This window comes from Cololabis saira, chromosome 9 (genome assembly GCF_033807715.1).
Source record: "Cololabis saira isolate AMF1-May2022 chromosome 9, fColSai1.1, whole genome shotgun sequence".
In the NCBI taxonomy this organism is placed as follows: Eukaryota; Metazoa; Chordata; class Actinopteri; order Beloniformes; family Belonidae; genus Cololabis; species Cololabis saira.
The window spans coordinates 30,376,118-30,396,249 of NC_084595.1; the positions used below are offsets into that span (position 1 = coordinate 30,376,118).

Genomic DNA, 20,132 nt, shown 5'->3' on the forward strand with positions numbered 1-20,132 from the left:
ATATTGTATATCTCCTCTATAATGTCCAACCAGTTCCTCAGTGTGGGAGGTTCCTCTTTGCACCACTTCCTAGTTATTGCTTTTTTTGCTGCAGCTAACACAATTTTCACCAGATATCTGTCTTCAAATAAAACAACTTCACTCGTGAAAGCACACAGATACAGAACCTTACATGATATTGGTAGTTCATACCCCAGCATATTTTTCATTTCCATCCATACGTCATTCCAGTACCTTCTTATTCTCACACATTCCCAGAAAATATGCGTATGCCCTACATTCAGCTCCCCACACCTTCTCCAGCATGTTTGTTGTTCAGCTGTAAATTTGCTTTTTGTCTTAGGTGTAATAAAAAACCTGGTTATATTTTTCCAGCAGAATTCTTTCCACATTCTGGAGCTGGTGGTGGTTCGCTGGTTGTCACAGATGTTAAACCATTCCTCTTCAGTCAGTTCTATTTTACTTTCTTTTATCCATCTGTCTCTAATATACAGCGTAGAGGTTCCCCTGTTCTTTTCAAGTCCCTGGTACAATGTTGAGATCACTCTACCTGTATTGCTCTCATACGCATTACCCAGTGTCACAGTCACTTTATTCAGCTCCTTGGGGAGATCTGGTTTTATTTCCTTCTCAAAGAAGTCCCTGATTTGGAAGTATCTAAATTGATCCCCATCCTCCAAGTCACATTCTCTCTTCAATTTTGTAAAGCTCTTAATTTTGCCCCCATCAATTATTGTACACAATGCTGTAATTCCCTTATTTATCCATTGTTTAAAATTGTTATCTGACACCCCTGGTTTAAATTTAGAGTCATAGGCCACCCAAGTAAACATTTTTATTTCCCTCCCCAAATTATATTTCCTGATCACTGTGAACCAGGTTTCCAATGTGAATCTAGTGATTGGGTCGAGCAGTTCTTCACACTTCTTGAACATGTCCCTATTTGCTATCATGCTTTGTACATGACACCCCTCTGTTTTTAATTCTATACTTTTCCACCCTGAAATATACATAGGGTCACACCAGAGCACCAAGGGACGTATCTGTGCTGCATAATAATATTCTAAAAGGTTCGGCAATGCTAATCCACCTTTATTTTTGGGGTTCTGGAGAGTTGTAAACTTTATCCTTGGCCTCTTACCCCCCCAAATGAAGCGAGAGATTTTTTTGTTCCACTCTTTAAATTGGGAGTTTGGAATGTCTACTGGCAATGCCTGAAATAAATACAAGAGTCTTGGTAAAATATTCATCTTAATGATTTCTATTCTGGAGCTGAAGTCCAATGTTAGAACCGACCATCTTTCCATATCTTTCTGAATTTCTCGGTTTATGACCCTGTAGTTAGTTTCATATAATTTTGTTCGATTTTTAACAATGATCACTCCTAAATATTGAATTGTTTTTGCCTTCCATTTAAATTTATATGCTTGTTGGATATGTTGTGATGGGGTATAATTTATGGGTAGAACCTGTGTTTTGGTCACATTTAGTTTATAACCTGACAAGTGATAAAAGGAGTCCAGTCTATTCATAAGGTTAGGAAGGCACACATCTGGTTGTTTTAAACTAATCAAAACGTCATCCGCAAAAAGCCCAATTTTGTGTTCATCGCCATTCACCTCTATTCCTGTTATACCTTCATCCTCACGTATCGCTTGAGCCAAAGGCTCGATGAAAATCGCAAAGAGAGTCGGTGAAAGACAACATCCTTGTCTAGTTGATCTTTCCAGATTGAACCAATTAGTGAGGTTGCCATTTATTTTTATTCTAGCTTTTGGTTCCTGATAGAGTGTTTTTATGACATTAACTGAGTCTGTATTAAAGCCGAATTTTTCCAAACATAAATATAAAAACCTCCAGCTAACGCTATCAAAAGCTTTTTGCGCATCCAAACTGAGTAACAGGACACTTTCTCCCTTCTTCTGAACTTCATCAATTATATGCAGAGTCCTCCTTATGTTGTCTTGTGTTTGGCGTCCTTTGATAAATCCTGATTGGTCCTCGCTAATTAGATCTGGCACGAAGGTCTCAAGTCTCTTGGCCAAGATGGTTGTATATATTTTATAGTCACAGTTTAGTATTGATATTGGCCTATAATTCTCACAAAATCCTTTGTCCTTTCCTTCCTTAGGGAGCACCGTAATTATGGCCTCCTTCCAAGATGAGGGGATCTTTCCTGTTTTCAAGGTTTCATTGAATGCTGCTAACAGTATTGGGTTCAGTTCCTTTTTAAACACTTTGTACCACTCGGCTGGGAAGCCGTCGCTTCCTGGCGATTTGTTTGATTTTAATCTATTGATAGCATCCTCAAGTTCCCTTGATGTAATATATGAATTCATATCTTGATTTTGTTTTTCTCCTATTGTCGGTAAATCTAATGTATTTAGAAAACTTCTTACCATCTCCTCGTCCGCTGAGGCCGGTTGTGAATATAATTTTTTGTAATAATCTTCAAATATTTTATCGATTTTTTCTGGTTCATATTCAAAAGTATTGGTAACAGGATCTCTGATTTTATGAATTGTATTCATGAGTTGTTGTTTCCTTATTCGTCTAGCTAATAATTTTGTTGCTTTAGGGCCTGATTCGTAATACGTCTGTTTGGTGAATCTGATTTTCTTTTCTACTTCATTTCCTAGAATCTCATTTATTTTGGTCCTCACTTCTTTAATTTGTTGAAGTATGTCTGGGTCGTTCAGGTTTTTATGTTGCTGCTCTAGATTTTTAAGCTCTTTAATCTTGGTCTGATACAATTCTTGTCTAGCTTTCTTCAGATATGCTGCTTTGGATATTAGTTTTCCCCTCATTACTGCCTTCAAAGCATCCAAAAGAATCGTAAAATCTACTTCTCCATTATCATTTATTTCCCTATATGAATTTATTTCTGTTTTAATCTCCTCGACAAACCCTGGATCATTTAGTATGCCGACGTTCATTCTCCATACTGTATTCCTTTTTCTACTGTTCAGACTTAGTTTAAGGTGAAGGATAGAATGGTCCGATAAGTCCGCTATTCCAATTTTACATTCCTCTATTCTAAATCTATCAACTGTATTCATAAAGAAATAATCAATCCTTGTGTGTACCAAGTGAGGGGCCGAGTAATGGGTGAAATCCCTCTCGAGAGGGTGTAATTCCCTCCAGACATCCATAATTCCGAGTTCATTCAGAACGGTATTTATATATCTGGTCATATGAATTTTGCTACTATTTTTGGTACTAGTTGTATCCAAATTCTGGTTCAGCGTAATATTAAAATCCCCTCCACATACTAAAATTCCTTCAGTTTCTTGCACCATGGTCTCAAATAGTTTCCTGAAAAAACCCTTATCACTGTTTGGAGGTGCGTAGACATTAATGAGCGTAACCAGTTGGTTTTCAATTTTCCCCTTGACCACAATATACCTCCCCTCTTTATCTTTTATTTCCTTTAAGGTCTCAAATTTTGTTGTGTTCGGAATCAAAATTATAACTCCCCTTTTATTCCCCCCTTTGTATGAGCTATAGAACGCATTTTTGAATCCCATCTTTTTAAACTTTTCATGTTCCTGGTCTGATAAATGTGTTTCTTGTAAGTAACTAATCTGTGACTTTTCCTTCTTCAATTTTACTAAGACCTTCCCTCTTTTCATTGGATTATTTAACCCATTCACATTCAGAGACACCACTTTAAGTTGGTTATGATACATCTTGTCTTTTCTTTATGTTTCGCTCTTCATCTCCACTGACACTGAGAACATTAACAACCTGAACAAAAACAATAATAACAACAACACAGAACTTCCAATAACTATGGGCTTCTATAACTGTGCCCAAGCCCCTGTTGGTAGGGGAGGGGAAGATCCCTCGATGTGGGAGGGGCCCCTCACTAGAGGTAGGGGGAAGTCCCCAAAGGGGTCCCCGTCTCCTTCTAGAATTGTCCAACATTTCCTAATTGTCATACCAGTCTAGACAGATATTTATTAGGAGAAGCCTATATCCAGGGGAAAATTGTGGCTTTAAATCCAGAAATGACTGAATAGGCTAAAAAACATCCCCTGTATGTACAGCCTGGAAAAAAAGAAAACAATAAAAAAATAAATAAAAAAACCCAGGATACAGCCGCAGGCATTTCAGTCTTATATTTTCACTATTCCCGTAGGCTATAAGTATATAAAACGTGTTCACATCTATTCCTCCCGTTTCCCTCAAATACCATCAGTGTCTCCAGATCTCCGAAACTCACGCAGTTTTCCTCTCACGCGCCCGGTTAATTCTCCCTGCGCTCCCGGATCTCCGACACGTTGCCACCGGGATGCCGCCTGTATGCGCTCCGCCAGCGCCGGCCTTTCTTCAGCCTCCCTCACCTGGACCTCCATCCCCCGTCTCCTCATCTCCTTTGCTGCTTCGTGTGCGCTGTTATAGAGCCGGGGTCCATCCGTCCAGTGGATCTTGATCTTTGTTAAAGGAGTCTGGAACCTGATGCCTCGACCCTTTAAAACCTTTTTTATTTCCGTGTAGGTTTTGCGTTTCTGCACCACCTCCGCAGCATAATCGTGATCAAAATAGAGCGGTGTGTTGTTTAATTTAATCCGCTTCTGCCACGCCTTCTTCAATATCATTTCCTTGATATCAAACTGGAGGAAATTAATGATTATGGCCCGTGGCGTTTCTCCGGAGCCGGGTCTCCGCGCACCCACTCGGTGCGCCCTCTGGATCCGCAGGTTGGTGTCCTCGGGCAGCGTCAGCTCCCTCCGTATTAGATCCTCCACGAAGCGGGGTACCGAGTCCCCTTCTGCCGCCTCAGGTACCCCGAATATCCGCACGTTGTTCCTCCTGGACCTTCCCTCGAGGTCGGTTAACTTTTCCCGCAGCTGGCTCTGCTCGCGGAGCGTTGTCAGCAGCGCCTCTTTCACCTCCATGTTAAATGTCTCGAGTTCATCAATACGTGTTTGGGCTTCGCTGAGACTTTTTTTCTGTTCCTGTAGTTCGACACAGTTCGCCTGAAGTTTGTTGTTTATATCTTCTTTGAATTTTGCGAACTCTTGTGTGAAGCTTGCGTTGAGAGCCTTTATGTCGTTCTTCATTTCTCCTCGGAGCTCACGTATGTCTTTGGTGATGTCCTCCAGATATTTGTGCAGCGACGGGGTTTCTTCGCGGGCCGCGGCCTCACCACCGCTCTCCTCGCCTTCGGTATTCATCACGGTATCTTTCTTTTTTTCCTGGATTTTCTGATTTCTTCGGCTACTCCTTCGAGTTCCCCCTTTCATTCCTCTCTTGGTTTAACTTTGGATCATTGTCATCCAAAGTCATGGAGTCATTTGAGGGGTTTTAATTGCCTTCGACTGGTAAGAGTCTCGCTTTACGCCGCCATTCTTCTTCGCCGCTCACCGGAAGTCCGCCTGCCCAATGATTCTCATGGACAAAGATTAGATTTTTTTTTTTTTTATTCTTTACTTTTGATTATTATTACTAGTTATTTTATGTATTCACAAATTTTCTGTTGGGTACTTTTGCTGAGGACCCTGGGGTGGGGGGGTGGCGGTGTTTTTGGGCTTGTTATGTATGTTTTGTATGTTTGTTATAAGAGTGAAAATCAATAAAAAATAAAAATCAAATAAAAATGTCAATAAAACTGCTTTAAATAATTTAGTAATAATTTAAATAATAAATTCAGCTATGCTATACCATCCAAGACAAGTTATTTACCTGACCAGAGAAGGCAGCCCCATCCAGAGACTTTAAAAAATCTGCATACACCTGGTTGGCTCGAGCAATAACGGTGGCCACGGCGTCCTGGTACTGTGGAGCCGAGGTGGCCAGAAGGGGCAGAGCCGCTAGCGGGATGTGGTCCTGGCTGCTGGACAGACAGCCCTCATCATAGCTGTAAGGGCTTAGACTTTCATTGAAGAAAAAGGTGAAAAGAACGAGGAAATAAACAGCAAGACTGGATAGCTGTCATAAGATAAACTTGGATTGGTTTCCTTTTCAGAAAACAGCCCAAACTGCAAATCTTCAATCAATACATGCAATGCTTAGAAGTGTCTCCACTTACTTAGACACTAAAGAGAAGGCCTCGGCACAGATGGCAGGGCAGGGCACCAAGCGGATGGCGATGCGTCCCAGAGCAGCGGGGTAGTGAACACGCATGACTGTGTCAAAAGCTGTACTTATAGTGTTGACGTCGGCCTGCTTGCTGTTCTGATCTCCTCCGCCTGTATCCAGGATGTTCCCTCCGTGAAGGACCAGGATCAGCACATGGATCTTGGAAGGCTGCAGACACTGCTGTGATGTACTCTCCTAAGAACAGCGGGAGAAAGGGGGATTAATGAAGAGCGGCTCTTTGAGAATGTTTCACAGTCGTTTAATCAGCATGATCAAGGACAACATGTATCAACTGGGTAACAACAAAAGTAAAAATCACACATAGACATAATGCTTTTTCATTTGGGGATAAAAATCAGTTTTAGTTACAGCTTGTTTCCATATTCTAAAGCATGGACCAATGAACAGACTTCTTTTCACAACGACTGAGGGACAGAGAACCATGAGGGGGAACGGAGCAGAGTCAATCTCCACGTGGACAACTGATCGATGAACAGCCAACAACAGTCATGCTTTCAGAGGACATCACATTAAAAATAGTACACCATAATGTGTAGTTTTGTCTACTACTTCGGATGCAAAACTTCACATTTTTATAGCAGCACCATATGTACATTTGACGCCACAGCTGTAAGTACAAGGAAATTGTACAGGGGATGGTGGTGAGATTAAGGGAATACACACGGATCTGGGGTTTTGGGCAATGCCAGGAAAGAGGGAAGGGTCGGTAAGCACTGGGGTTTGTCCACATGGATTGGACATTCCTGTGGGTCTACTGTACCCCACAGTGCACTGGGGCCAAAATGTTTACTTACTGACTGGTGCCTTGTTACGAGGATGGTGGGAATGGGGGAGCTATCGGCTTTGCTGCTAAGTGAGTCGGGCATCTGAACACAAGAGGACAGAAAGGCTCAGGGACACAGCCTTTCCCTTATCCTCCAAAGCCTCATTGAAACCTTCTCATAGTGACACAAACTTAAAATAATTGGAGGTCATCAAAAGCTTTGGATTCTGAGGGGAATTATTTTCTTTCTTTTGCATATCTCTGCAGAAATACCAAAAGAAGCAGTTCAGGACTACTATGCAAAAACACCCACAATGTTTGACACACATACCTCGTCTAGTCTGTCCTCACTTGTTGTTCTTCCATAATCCGAAGTCATTTCCTTAAAGAGCTCACCTAAAAACACACACACACACACACACACACACACATTTAACTTATGACACAGGGCTTTGATTGCCAGCGATGAAGGGGCCGCCAGTGGTCTTCATCATACCAGAAGCTTCCTCAGTGTCTGCCGCTTCAATCTTATCCATGAGGTCATTGGAGTTCCATTTGGTAATTTCCTTTGGAAAGACCTCCTCGCCATCTGAGAGATCCTCTGCAGAGGAAAGACCAGACATGTCACTAATGACCAAAGCATACCGTTATTTGCTACTGAGGGTTTGTCATTACTCCAGCAGTATGATCAATCTACAGTTTTCTTTTGCATGTTTGCATAGTTGACTTTTGCTTACCAGGTTAAATAAAGATACAGTAAAGCAAATGTAAGCTTTCCCAAGGCATTTTTAAGTATTATACTACTCATTGTGGTGGCCATTAACACCTGTCAAGTTCAACATTGTCAAATGTGAAATTAAACCTCTGTGGCCTGCCAAGCATGTGACAGTCTGCATTTCCCTAATGAAAGATACTTATGAGGTGCAAAATATCAGACACGAGATGATGTAGTTTTATAACCATGAGAGATTAATAAAAAAAAAAAAAAAAATCAATTTACTAAAATGTTACAGGTTGTTTGGTGAAGGGTTTTAGTTGGTGTCTCATTTTCATTTGCATATATGGATGGACTAATATAATCCATCAATTTTAATCCCCTATTTCAAAAAGAAGATTCAGGACTTAAAATAGACTCTTTTTTCCCATAATTTTACAACTGGGACTTTTTTTTGCCATAAACAGGGAACTTCCTGTAGTTTTCTTTTTAGCTTGTGGTAACAAATTAAATCTCAACTTTAATTCATCAAATTCCTTTCCCATCATCATTAACGGCACTAAAAATACACAGCACAACACTACAAAACATGTGGAAATCAGTTTATTTTATAAGAGCTTGCTCTAAACAGCAATCTGCATTTTCAGCAAGTTTCACCAGTGTCGTAAATACTTTATTGTGGCTTTATGGATTTATAAGATAGCGTGTCTTATTAAACAGTTCCATATTTCCTGAGTTGCTTCAATGTGTTCAATTTATGTGTGATTAAGGCTGAGGTGCAGGGTTTAAGGGATATCTTATTACACCACTATAATTTGACAAATTCAGCATCACAGATAGATTCAGATTTCTAAATAAAAAACAATGATTCGAAAAATAAAAATGGAATGTGTGTATAAGCTTTCAAGCTAAGGCTTTCTTTTATTACTTTCCACAAAAATAGAGAACATATCACTTAAAAACAATTGCTCGGATGCTTAGAGTGTTTTAATACACAATGAATCTGAGTCTTCTTTCACATTGAAGCATACATTGGTATGGAAGAGTTCATCTTGACACAGTACCCACATTTATTTATTATGTATAGCTGCATTATTTATACAGCTGCCTTTGTCGTGTAGAAATAAGGGTAAATAAATCATAAATAACTGAAATGAGCAACGGCGCAGAACAAAGGTTACAGCAGCATTTAATGTAACTGATACAATGGGTCGTGCCACCAATTTCTGAAGGTGATAGCACAATTTCATTTGATAAAATGTAAAGTGGTTTCACTTTAGACACCTAACACGCAATAATTAATCCTAAACATGAATACTGCAGCACATAATAAATGACTGCATGTCAGGACAATTCAAGATAATAATTGCACTGCAATTACAAGTAGATAATTATTAAAGTGGATGTGTGTGGACACTAATGAGTGCAGCAAAGTCAGGGTCAATATAATAAATGAGGCAGCATGTTCAGTTTTATTCTCGTTTCATTATTATGAAACAATCTCAGCACACAAACACTGGTTTGAAGGGTTTCATTTATTTTCTGGACACCTGATGGATTGTGTAAAGAACTCTGTTGTGTGTGTGATTTTGTGTTGAATGATGTGTTGAGCATGTAGAGGGACTGGAAGGCAGAGATGATTGTGATTCCTGAACATGACGTCAGGATGAGACACTCGCGTCCTCAGCCAACTGATCCCGCAGGGGAGCGTGGTTGCTGCACCACACCCACCTATTTCAACTGCAGCCCCAAAGCATGCTGGGTATCTGGGAAGCTTAAGAACTGATCTGTGGTTAAAGAGATGCATGCAGAGCGATTGAAGAAGAAAAGATGCATGTTCTTAGAAAACTGAACATGTAAAACTTTTTTTTTTTTTTTAAACAGCTTTTAATTTTAAATCCACAGTCGTTACCATGAGCATCGAAGAACTCCTCATCCGAGCTGTCGTCCGAGTCTCTTGCTATACTCTGCATCCTCCACTCTGAGAGGCTGTGACGTGATGGGCTCACTGTAAAACACGCATGAACAAAAGAAAGAAAAAAAAAAACCCCTGTTATTTGTGGACATGTGTTTTGGCTTCTCTCCTCTTTCCTTTTTTTTAAGCCCCACACACAAAGAAATATTGCAGAACCTCCTACCGCTCCTCAAGCACAAATACAGTGTTACATAAACATGCAACAGTCTCTCTGGTGCATTGCTTCATCACAGATGGAGTGGCGGTCAGGGGTGGAGTATGAAAATTGATGCCCAGTAAACACAAACAAGCAACAAGAAGAGCAAAAACTAACAGCCAGCCAAGGGGTGGCGACGCTAAAAGCCAGCCTCGTCCACCGTGCATCTTCAGTTGACGCTTTATGTATCATTAGTGCAGCTACAGAGAGGGGCACAGATGTAGCTGTGAGGACACAAAAGTAAAGAGAAGTGGTGGTGGTGTGTGTGCATGTGTGTGTGTGTATGTATGTGCGTGTGTGTTGACTGGAGGTCACTCGAGAAGCACAAGCTTCCTAAAACCTGTGATGTCCCCACTGCTGATAAAAATAGCTGGACAGCGACCACAGGGAGGGAGTGAAACCCCAGACCCCAGGGTGAAACAAGGGATGCTGGATGAGGGTCAGTGCGATGGTTGCAACGAGCACTAGCTCCAAGAAAAGGAGGAATTTGAGATGGGTGAGACATGTTTTTCTTGTCAGTTAATGTTAAAAAAAAAAATGGTATGAAGGAATGAGACCACTAAAGTTGACCATAAAGGAAATGTGAGGACATGAGTAAATATAGTTCAGCAGGGTAAAAAAACAAAAAAACAAACTTTTATTACATTATCAATGGAATTAACACACTACTAGAAACCTGCTCCTGATATTGTTAACATTATAAACATCCATGGTCTTGAGCATTTGACAGTTGACTCTCAATATGTACAAGTGAACAAAGAAAATGTTGCCGTGTTGATGCAGCTGTAAATCCAAAATATAGCTCAGACTTTACAAGAAAGATGAAAGGGGGAGGGAAATGTTTCCTTTCAGCAGCATCAACTCTGACCTCAATGTATCCCTCACTTGGCAGTTTCCAGTGCAGGCAGGTCTCCAGTTTCAGATATTACCACTGTGTTTATTTGTGGGACAACATTAGTGCATCTCCACCTTTAACATAATCTGGTGTGAGGAGGCATACAGAACAAACCAGACTCCTATTTGTAATAAGGTGTACCTCTTGAAACCAAATATATGGCAGTTCAGATATAACTTCATTCATTGGGTGCATAATTGGCTTTTTACAATCATTACATTTACAATCTCAGCTTAGGAGACTAATACTCCTCACAGCACTGAACAGCAGGCTTCAGCTCACATAACCCTAACCAACTTGGTTATTTTATCTAGAATCTTTCATGATTTGCTTTTCTAAAAGGACAAACAGGAAAATCTATGGACCAATCACTGCTGCTTAGTGAAAATGAGGAATACTTTTATGTGCATCTACTCAGCAGCAGAGGAGCAAGCAGCAGCACCAGTGAATGAATGTTTTACACTTGCTCAGTGATGTTCTTGTGATTTGTTACTCAGGCAGAGGCTGCTCACTGTGGGAGAGGAAAAGTAATTAAAGCATTCTGTTGCTTCTGGCTTTCTCAGCAAGTGATAATTTCACATATAAATATGGCAGAATTTATGCCAAGGACTTTTTTTTTTGACAAATCCAATATTTTACACTAAAAGATTACATTCTGGAAATCCCTTTTACCTCAAGATGTGATTGTATGTGAAGGAAGTGCAGAGGTAGCGCTTTAGTGACTGTTGCAGAAGGGCAACAGTTTTCCAGGTAAAGTAGGTTGAAATGTATAGAGACAAACCACGAGAACACGTTCTGGGTCTCAATCATGAAATCGTTGTTCATCCACGAGTAGATTTTCACATCAAGTACCTTACTAAAAACCTACTCCAGATACTTAAACGCTGCATAAAAGCAGGTTTTGTATGTTTGTGAATCCTGGTTGAGAGCTGTTAGTGAACGTACACTGCTCTGACTGAGGTGAATGTATATGATGTAGATAATGAGTTCCTACACAGAGATGACAAAAGTGAATAATTGAAAATGCTTTTCACCTCCTCTCTTGGATGAGCGAGAGGATCGGGATGAGGTGGACCATTGCTTGGTGAGTACACCCCGGGGCTGCAGAGTGTCTCCTCCCGAGCTGGAAACCACTTCATCTGCTTCGATGGAGCTGATTGCCTCTTTAGCTTCCTTGTCTTTGTCCGGAGTAGGTGCACCTTCATTCGCTTCGGTGGCCTCCTCTGCCTGGCAAAATTGGGCCATTTTGGTGGCCAGTGCCAGCTGAGTCTCCAGCTCCAGCTGCCTGATGTCCTCAATGGTGAGACCGTACCACTCATCCTGCCAGCACCAGGCCTGCCGGTGGGCACGCACCATCACCTTTCTCAATCCTAGAGGGAGCCAAGGAAGGAAAAATACATGAGCTTTAAAAACTTAAATATGAACAGAAGAACATTCAAATTACTGTTATTAAAGTGTCCCACTACTTTACATTTTGTTGATGGTTTACTCACCAACATCGTGAATGAAACGCTCAATCTTAGACTGCATGCCCCAGTAACGAAACTCCACTTTACACAGTTTGTAGGCACACATGATGGGCGTCATCCCTTGGTTATTGTTGTACTCCTCTATCCAGTCATCTCTCAGGGGACCCCTCTGTGTTTTAATTGACGTGTAAAGTCTTGGGTCTTCCTCTGCTTTGTACTCGTGCGGGGCAATGGGATCTGTCACTATGTCGATTGGGTCTGCCAAAGACAATCAGTTTTTAGACAGTAGTGACTTATGGGCTAGGTGCTTTGAATGAACTACACAAACGACGTCAATGTGGATTTATGATCACAACCGGTGCATGACAGGGGGGCGGAGTATGAACTTGTTTCAGCTTGTGTTCAACAGATTTGCATTCCTTTTATAACTGACTTTCTGCCTCACACACTCAGCCAGATGCACCGGAAAGAATTATTGATTAAAATCACTAAAAACAAAAAGGTCATTAAATGCCCTACAACCATTAATATCTTGGTACCTTGGTATTCAATGAGAAAACATGCTGTCAACCACAGAAAAAAATAGCTGCAGTACTGCTTAACTGCCACAAGTGGGCATAAGCCACTGCTTATGGAAGGATATCTAAGGCAATCAAACTCAGTAATAAAAGCCTGACATCATAAGATGAAAAAACTCATGTTTATAATACCTGGAAGAACATACAATGATCCTCATAATTCCCAGTTGGAGCAGCATGACATTCATTGTATTCAAATATTTTAGTTTTTGATTCTATAATGGCTCTACACAGAAAACCAAGTGGTCTCACCAATAGTCCTTTGTCTCTTGTCTGCTGCCGACAAGTTGAAGACATCTGCTTGATTGCCTGTGTCAGGTTTGTAGTAGGTCTCAATATCAATGGAAAACTTCTCAACAAATGGACAAGTGTATCTGGAAGAGATGAGGCAACAAAATCAACAAAATCAAGCAACCAATCTGAACAAAAATCAAAACTGACTTATAGCTTGCCTTTATTCAGAAAGCAACATTGAATGAGAAGTTTAAAATGAGTCAAAGAGTGACAACACATTCTTACTACTGAGGATCGTGATCAAGTGAGCCAATGCCCATCTGGGGCATCTACAGTAAAACTGTCACAGGTTGAAAAGATAAGATGTGTCTACAGATACCTGGGGGTCTTTCAGTATCTCAAAGGTACGGTATAGGGCACATCCTGTCTCTTTGCTTATCGAGGCCCGCACAGACGAACCGAGTGATATTCTGAGGACAGGGACTCATTGACGTCTCACAGTGTAGTGTGCTGGCCATACGCCAATCTGATGACCTGCAACTTGCTCTCTCTGCTTTTACAAGCTATTGGCTGGTGACATCACTACTGGCATCACCATGCTAACCTTTCATGACATTTTTGTAGTATTCTGAATATAAACTACACAAATGTCATACATGTTTTTGTCTGCAGGAGTTATTATCCTGTACACAAAGTATGGGTGAATTATTGTCCATAAATATGTGCATATATACCAGCTACAGCCATACATACACATTCCTAAAATATAAAAAAAATGGTGAGGTTGAGCAGCCTGACGTAAGTCTGTTTAGATTAAAGATTTATTGGAGGTGGTTTTCTCACAGGAGCCATGCTCACCTGGTGCGGGTGTAAGGGTAGGCGTTCCAGGACTCCTCTTCAACCCTCAGTGCCGCTTTAGGCAGGATAGACCGGAACCAGCTGGGAATGTGCATGCCAATGTGGTAGACCTTGTGGGTGTACTGGCCTGTCCCACCTGGTCCATCAGTGTAAGGCTTGTTCTCCAGGATCTCTACCCCACTGCCCTCACCACAGCTCTCTTCTCTGCTCTTTTTCTGAAAGTAATAAAAAGTTGAAAAGTGTCACACCATCAAGAGTTTATGTTTTCAGATTAGTACTGTGCTGAAAAGGAAGATTGTTTTAAAATGAAATAATGCAAATACTATATTTACTTATGTTGTCAATCAAATGTCTAAAAGACACACACACACACACACACACACACACACACACACACACACACACACACACACACACACACACACACACACACACACACACACACACACACACACACACACACACACACACACACACACACACACACACACACACACACACACACACACACACACACACACACACACACACACACACACACACACACACACACACACACACACACACACACACACACACACGCCTCCTCTAAACAGGAAAAAAACTGCTCATGCAGCCACACCTTTCCCATATTTACATTTCCGGTGCACAGTAAGACAGTTTGGGTGGGGGCAGCAGATGCGGTTGCAGAATTATGATGAGATAAGAATGAGGCACATGGAAAACGGAAGTTTGGAGATTGTTGTAAAATCAGTGAAACGAGAAACCTAAATAGCAGAGCATAGTCCAAGTGCTGATAACGCGAAAAAAAAAAAGAAAAACACCAACACAAGGATTGTAAATGTCAAAGATTACACATTAATGTTTATACTGATGCACGTACATTGTACCTGCTTCTACATTTGTCTAAGCAGCTGTCAAATCGCTCAACACAGCATTGAGAGCAGTCACAGACTTCCTCAAGTAGTCCAGTGGGGACAGGTGATGCCAGGGAATCAGCGGTGTCGCAAAGAGGAAGCCATGAGACATCCAGAACTCTGGACCTCATTACTTCTGACAGATCATTCATTAGCCACCCACCCTGCTCTCAACAACTCAAACACAGCTCTGAAGACACAGCACAGACGCCGCAGCACCGACCAGGACACAGCCAGTACCCACGACAGAGACTCGGCAATCAAATATACTCTGGTTGAGATAAATGTCCTGGTTACAGAGCACTACATGCACATTATCATCGCAAGAATGTTTGCCGTCATAGATATACACGCATAAACAATGCCGTCCATTAATAGATCACTCACTTTAGGCAAGGTTTCATGAAGAAAGATCTTTCTTTAAAAAAATAAATAAAACACTAACCCATCATTGAACTAAATGACCAATACTATTCCTGTTACGTGACTGCACTGTCATATACAACGTCCCCTTTCCTTCTCACTAAGAAGAAGATTCTCTCCAGCTCACAAGGAAAAAGATAACAAAACACTGACCAGAACTTAGATATTCCCATAAGTGAGGGGGAAGAAAACATGCTTCAAGTTAAATGAAGCCTGAAAGTAATGTAAGATTCTGATGAATACAGAGCATTTATTCATTTACACCTGTGAGGAAATATAGATAAATAAATTATTTAAAATACCTAAAGAACTACCTCAGGGAATATGTTTTCCTCATACCATAAAATACTTATTGGCTGAGTGCTGAGTTCCTGCTGGGTCCTGCTATAAATCCTTATATATAAATCTTCAATCAGCACACAAATGGTTGCAAAGTACAAACCATCATGTGTATCATCCTCTATATGTTTAGAGCCCACTGCTCTGACAGGATGGGAGTCACATCCTGTTTTTTTTCTCCTTTTGCTGTCTAAGTGAGGCCCATTTCCTGGTAGAGATGTTACCTCTCACTTAATTCCACAGATATAGTTGCTCAGACAAATCTTAATAGATCAGTGTAAATGGATAAAACTAAGTGAGAAACACTTAATTCATTCTGACATTCTGTATTATTTTTGTACATTTCTGCAGATCCCTACACATTGAAAATGAAATTACAATTGTGTATTTAAAATATGGCAAAAGGTCAACGGATGTAAAAAGAGGACATGGGGTGGGGCACCGCCCGTTGAGATGCAGACATGGCCAGGATGTCCTAAGGCCCTCGCTTCATCTGTGAGGTCTACGGCAGGGATGGATCATCGTCAGGCAGGCCTACATGCAGCAGTTGCCCTGGTAACATAGAGCAAAGAAGTGCGGGTAGGCACACTCTTTCCTCCCACCTCCTCTCATTTCTTCCTGTGCCTCCATTGCAGCCTCTCTTTTTTTTCCTCCATTTCCTCTTTTCATTTACTCTCGTGAACAAAACCTGACCACTGGCATGCTGCTGATGTCATGGTTGCTATAGTAACAGAAGCCTTCCAGCAATGAGGCTGTGTAGAGACAGTGAGGTCAGTGAAAAGGTAACTATGGGTCAATAACGTTAAAGTCCTGCACTTGATTTGTTTATTTGCTGAAAAGTGCACACATGTGTATCCACTTTTCATAGACAAAACTTTGCATAAGCCTGCTTGGGTCATGTTTATGCCCTATTTACACAAGATCCTGTCTGAAGAAATCTATTTTGAAACAATGTTGAAACTGAAATTTAGAAACAGGTTTTGTAGAAAAAACGACAATCCAAGAAAACAAAGTCTAAAAGGAATTTTCAAATATGTAAAAATGTGATGCGGTGAGTAGTTTATACTTCTGAAAAATCTTTTCGCCTTGAAGTATATCTGCTGAGTCATGACCGAGCCTATTTCTGATCACCATTCATTACCTGTTCTTTTAGTACGAGAGGTGCACAAGAAGAAAAGTACAAGAACAAACAAGTTATTCAACAGGAAAAAATATGTTCATTTAGGGTATATAGTGGCCCATAATTGTAAAATATTAGCTTCATTGAACTAATATTTAAATGTACTAAAACAATAGCCTAAGCAGTGATCAAGCAAATAAAGGGGAGGCCTTCTAAGTCAATGCAGCTGAATAAACTTGTGTTTTTACTGATATAATGGTGAAACACTAGGAGAGGCTCTCTTCCTGATACAAATCCTCAATCAACTTTTCTCTCTGAGCCAATTTCCTAACTGATTTAGGATAGCAGCACTGTCCCAATGAGTTTTTTTCATTCAATTTGTGTTATTTTCTGACTCAAATGAATTTGAATATGGGTGACAGTCAAGTAAACTTATGTCAAAAGGTTAAAGGGAGGAGGAAGGTCATGTCAACACTGTAATTTTAACTTCGATATTGCACCATGACTCTTAGTACAAAGATCTCCGTTTTTGCAATAATCACAACACAAGATCATAAAACCCAACAAAAGGCATCTTTCTCCACAAGCTGGCCTGTAATTCATTCTTCAAACCTGCCAGTTGTGCCTTTTACATAACCTTACAGTTAAAACCCTAACAAACTGCAGAAGTTGAAAATAATATCTCAAACAATTAACACATGTTAACGTTTAAATGTGACAAAATAATATAGACATTTTAACTACAGTCTCATTGTGCTTCTTCTATATAAATTGTCTGTATACTTTACAGACAATTTTGTTTCTGGTAGCACGATTGTGATAAATAAATCCTTCTTCATTTGCATATGGGTTATGGAGGGGAAATATTTTTCCAGACAGGAAAACCAAAGTTGCATAAACAGGCATTTCCTACTCAGAGGTAAACACTAAAGACCCTTTGTCTCTAGCTTAGAAGTCTGGTTTGACGAAAGAACGTGTGACATACACAAAGCAGCTAAGTCCATCTCGGTCATTTTTTTGCATGTGGTCATAACAGGGTGAACCCAACCTCCTCATGCACATGTAGTCCAACAATGGAAACCAGCTAAACTAGAGTTTAAATTGGATAATCTGTCAGCATAAAAGGGCTCTTTGTTCTTTGACCCCACTCGCGTCACGCTGCGTGACCACTCATTTCATAACTATTTACAACGAGATACTGCTCCTGAAAATTCTCAGGTTTAGCTTATCTGCCTTCACCAGGGTTGTTATTACCACTTCATTTGCACACTTCCGCCATGTGAGTGTGTGTATGCGTGTGTGTAAGTGAGGGTTAAGATGGTGTAGTTATTTCACCTGGATCATGTAGAGCTGAGCGATCCGGTACTCCTCCACACTCATGGGCATGGGGATGCGGTACTCTTTAATGAGCATGGTGAATCTCAGAGAAGGGGAAGAGGGGGATCAGGGAGAAGACCGACAAGGGAACAAGGGTAGGGAGGGGCAGAGGGAAGGGAGGGGAGAGGGGAAAGGAGAAACTCCAGGAGCTCCTATATGTGACTTGTCAAATCGCCAGATGAAGTCCACATTGATGATCCCTGTTGAAGAGAGGAAAATACAGGAATGAGGTATAGCTGTGGTAATGTTTTAGCTATTAGTAACATTTGTTCTATTTGAGACACTGTTAAAATCATTGATGTACATATATCTAAAAACAAGCAAAGTTTCCTCAGACATATCTCCATCACTCAAAACGAGAACCAGATTTTGAAAAATCCACCATCATGCGCATACGAATGAGTGGAGCTGTGAAATCCTTAAATATGCAAACAAGAAGAGATTCCCTGCGGCTCACGTGCTGATGAAGAGGAGCTGTAGTGGCATTCAGGGCATAATCTGAGTAGTTGTCATATATCTGGTTCAGTCCCTGGCATCGAGGAGGAGCATTAGCATTTGTGGCGCCATCCAGCATCGCACCTCCAAGTAAGGCACTCACCAGGATAAAATTCCCTTCTTATACACAGGCCACTGCTCATTGTGAAGGTGGAGGGGGTGGCCAGAGTCTGTGGACTTCACCCATGCACCGCCGACAGGTCCAACAGTCACCCCGTCTCTCCCAGCCTTCCACCGCCGTCACAGGGCTCACTCAGCATAAGAAGGATTACGGTTGAGAGGGGACCATTACACAACTTTGTAAGAAACCCCCCACCCCACCTCCAATGCATGACCAAGATTTCACAAATAGCTGCCTTACAGTTACACAAACCATTGTTTTCCAGCCACGGGGGCAGATAGGGGGTAGGTTTTGGGCTAAACATACACAATGTGTGGGTGGCGTGAGTTGCAGAACTCTGCTTTGACCACTATGGAAACTTTCCAAAACTAAGACACTGCGAAACAAGATAATAAGTGTACAGCCGTGAGCTGAGTTGTAGTGGGAGTCTATCTAAGTTGAATATCGCAAGTCTCAGCAAAGGTGAAGAGACGTCAATCCAAAAAGAGTGATATCCATCAGAGAAAAAAAAGACTATTCTTTCAGAGTGTGACACAAGCACGCACGCACGCACGCACGCACGCACGCACGCACGCACGCACTTAAGAGTAATCTGTTAATCAATTCCATCGCAGTGACACAATGACCAAAAAAAAAAAGCTGAAGCCTTAGTAATGTTATACATTTGTGCAGTATTGTTGCTTCAATGTCCAACATTTTTGTCATGGTTTTAAGCAGGCTGTACTAACAAATTGTCTGGGAGTAAATGCAACACCGCCACCCCAGCACCGCCTTCATTTGGCTGGCAAATGTGACAGCGCTGCATTGTAGAAGTAAAATATTCGCTCATATTTGACCTATAGGCCGCAGCTGGACAAAGCTTTGGAGAACAGCCATCCTCTCTAATCACACTAATCACTCTAATATTCCCACTGCGTCACTTACCCAGAGAACAAAGGCCAGCTTTGGTGAGTTTGTCGTTACCAATCGTCCCAGTCAACCACGTATTGCCTGCTTATCTCTGCAACAGCTTACTGAAGATACTCACATCCAGTAAGCTTGCTGATGGACTGCAGGGATCAAATGTATAGTATGTCTACCTTCTCAACCTGGAGCAACCACCTGCTTACTTTACGAAGTGGTAATAAAGAAAAAAAGTTGTACATTTTTCATGCTGAATCCTCAGTTTGCACCGAGGAACATGCACTAGCAAAATCAGAACAGAAAGGACACATTTTGCTGAAAATAACTGTACTCTTGGGAAAGGCGAAGATAAAACTGGGCTAGTTGAAGAGTTGCCTAGTTGAAGAGGCCTAGAGAAAAGCCTGCAGCTCAAAAGCCCGAAAGGTTCTCAGAAATTAAAGCCAATGTGGGGAGGGGGTCAATGGCACCGTTTCTTTTCAGCAATATTAAAGACAACAATCACTATTTACTTGAAGCATACCCAAAAAACTGTGGCAACAATTTAGATACAAGTCACAGCTTTTTTTTAATTACCCTTCATTAGTGATTATGCATGTGACAGATCCACATTATGTCATTCATTGTAGAATGTCAAAATAAATTCTTTCAG

The 20,132-nt window shown here is 41.1% G+C and overlaps 1 protein-coding gene across 5 annotated transcripts in view; it reads right to left on the reverse strand.

Annotated features, from left to right (window-relative positions):
* Window positions 1-20,132, reverse strand: part of LOC133450520 (membrane-associated phosphatidylinositol transfer protein 2-like) — a 49,027-nt gene that overhangs the window by 12,441 nt on the left and 16,454 nt on the right. For 4 of the 5 annotated variants that reach the window (XM_061729205.1, XM_061729203.1, XM_061729204.1 and 1 more), the window contains exons 2-12: window positions 17,923-18,164; window positions 13,789-14,003; window positions 12,949-13,070; window positions 12,143-12,376; window positions 11,684-12,019; window positions 9,496-9,591; window positions 7,365-7,469; window positions 7,200-7,264; window positions 6,900-6,971; window positions 6,035-6,279; window positions 5,689-5,878 (exon numbers count right to left, since the gene is read on the reverse strand). In XM_061729205.1, the coding sequence (XP_061585189.1) occupies window positions 5,689-5,878; window positions 6,035-6,279; window positions 6,900-6,971; window positions 7,200-7,264; window positions 7,365-7,469; window positions 9,496-9,591; window positions 11,684-12,019; window positions 12,143-12,376; window positions 12,949-13,070; window positions 13,789-14,003; window positions 17,923-18,000 (1,758 nt within the window). In that variant the 5' untranslated portion in view covers window positions 18,001-18,164. The remainder of the gene's footprint in view (window positions 1-5,688; window positions 5,879-6,034; window positions 6,280-6,899; window positions 6,972-7,199; window positions 7,265-7,364; window positions 7,470-9,495; window positions 9,592-11,683; window positions 12,020-12,142; window positions 12,377-12,948; window positions 13,071-13,788; window positions 14,004-17,922; window positions 18,165-20,132) is intronic. The other variant, XM_061729202.1, reaches the window with a different exon arrangement.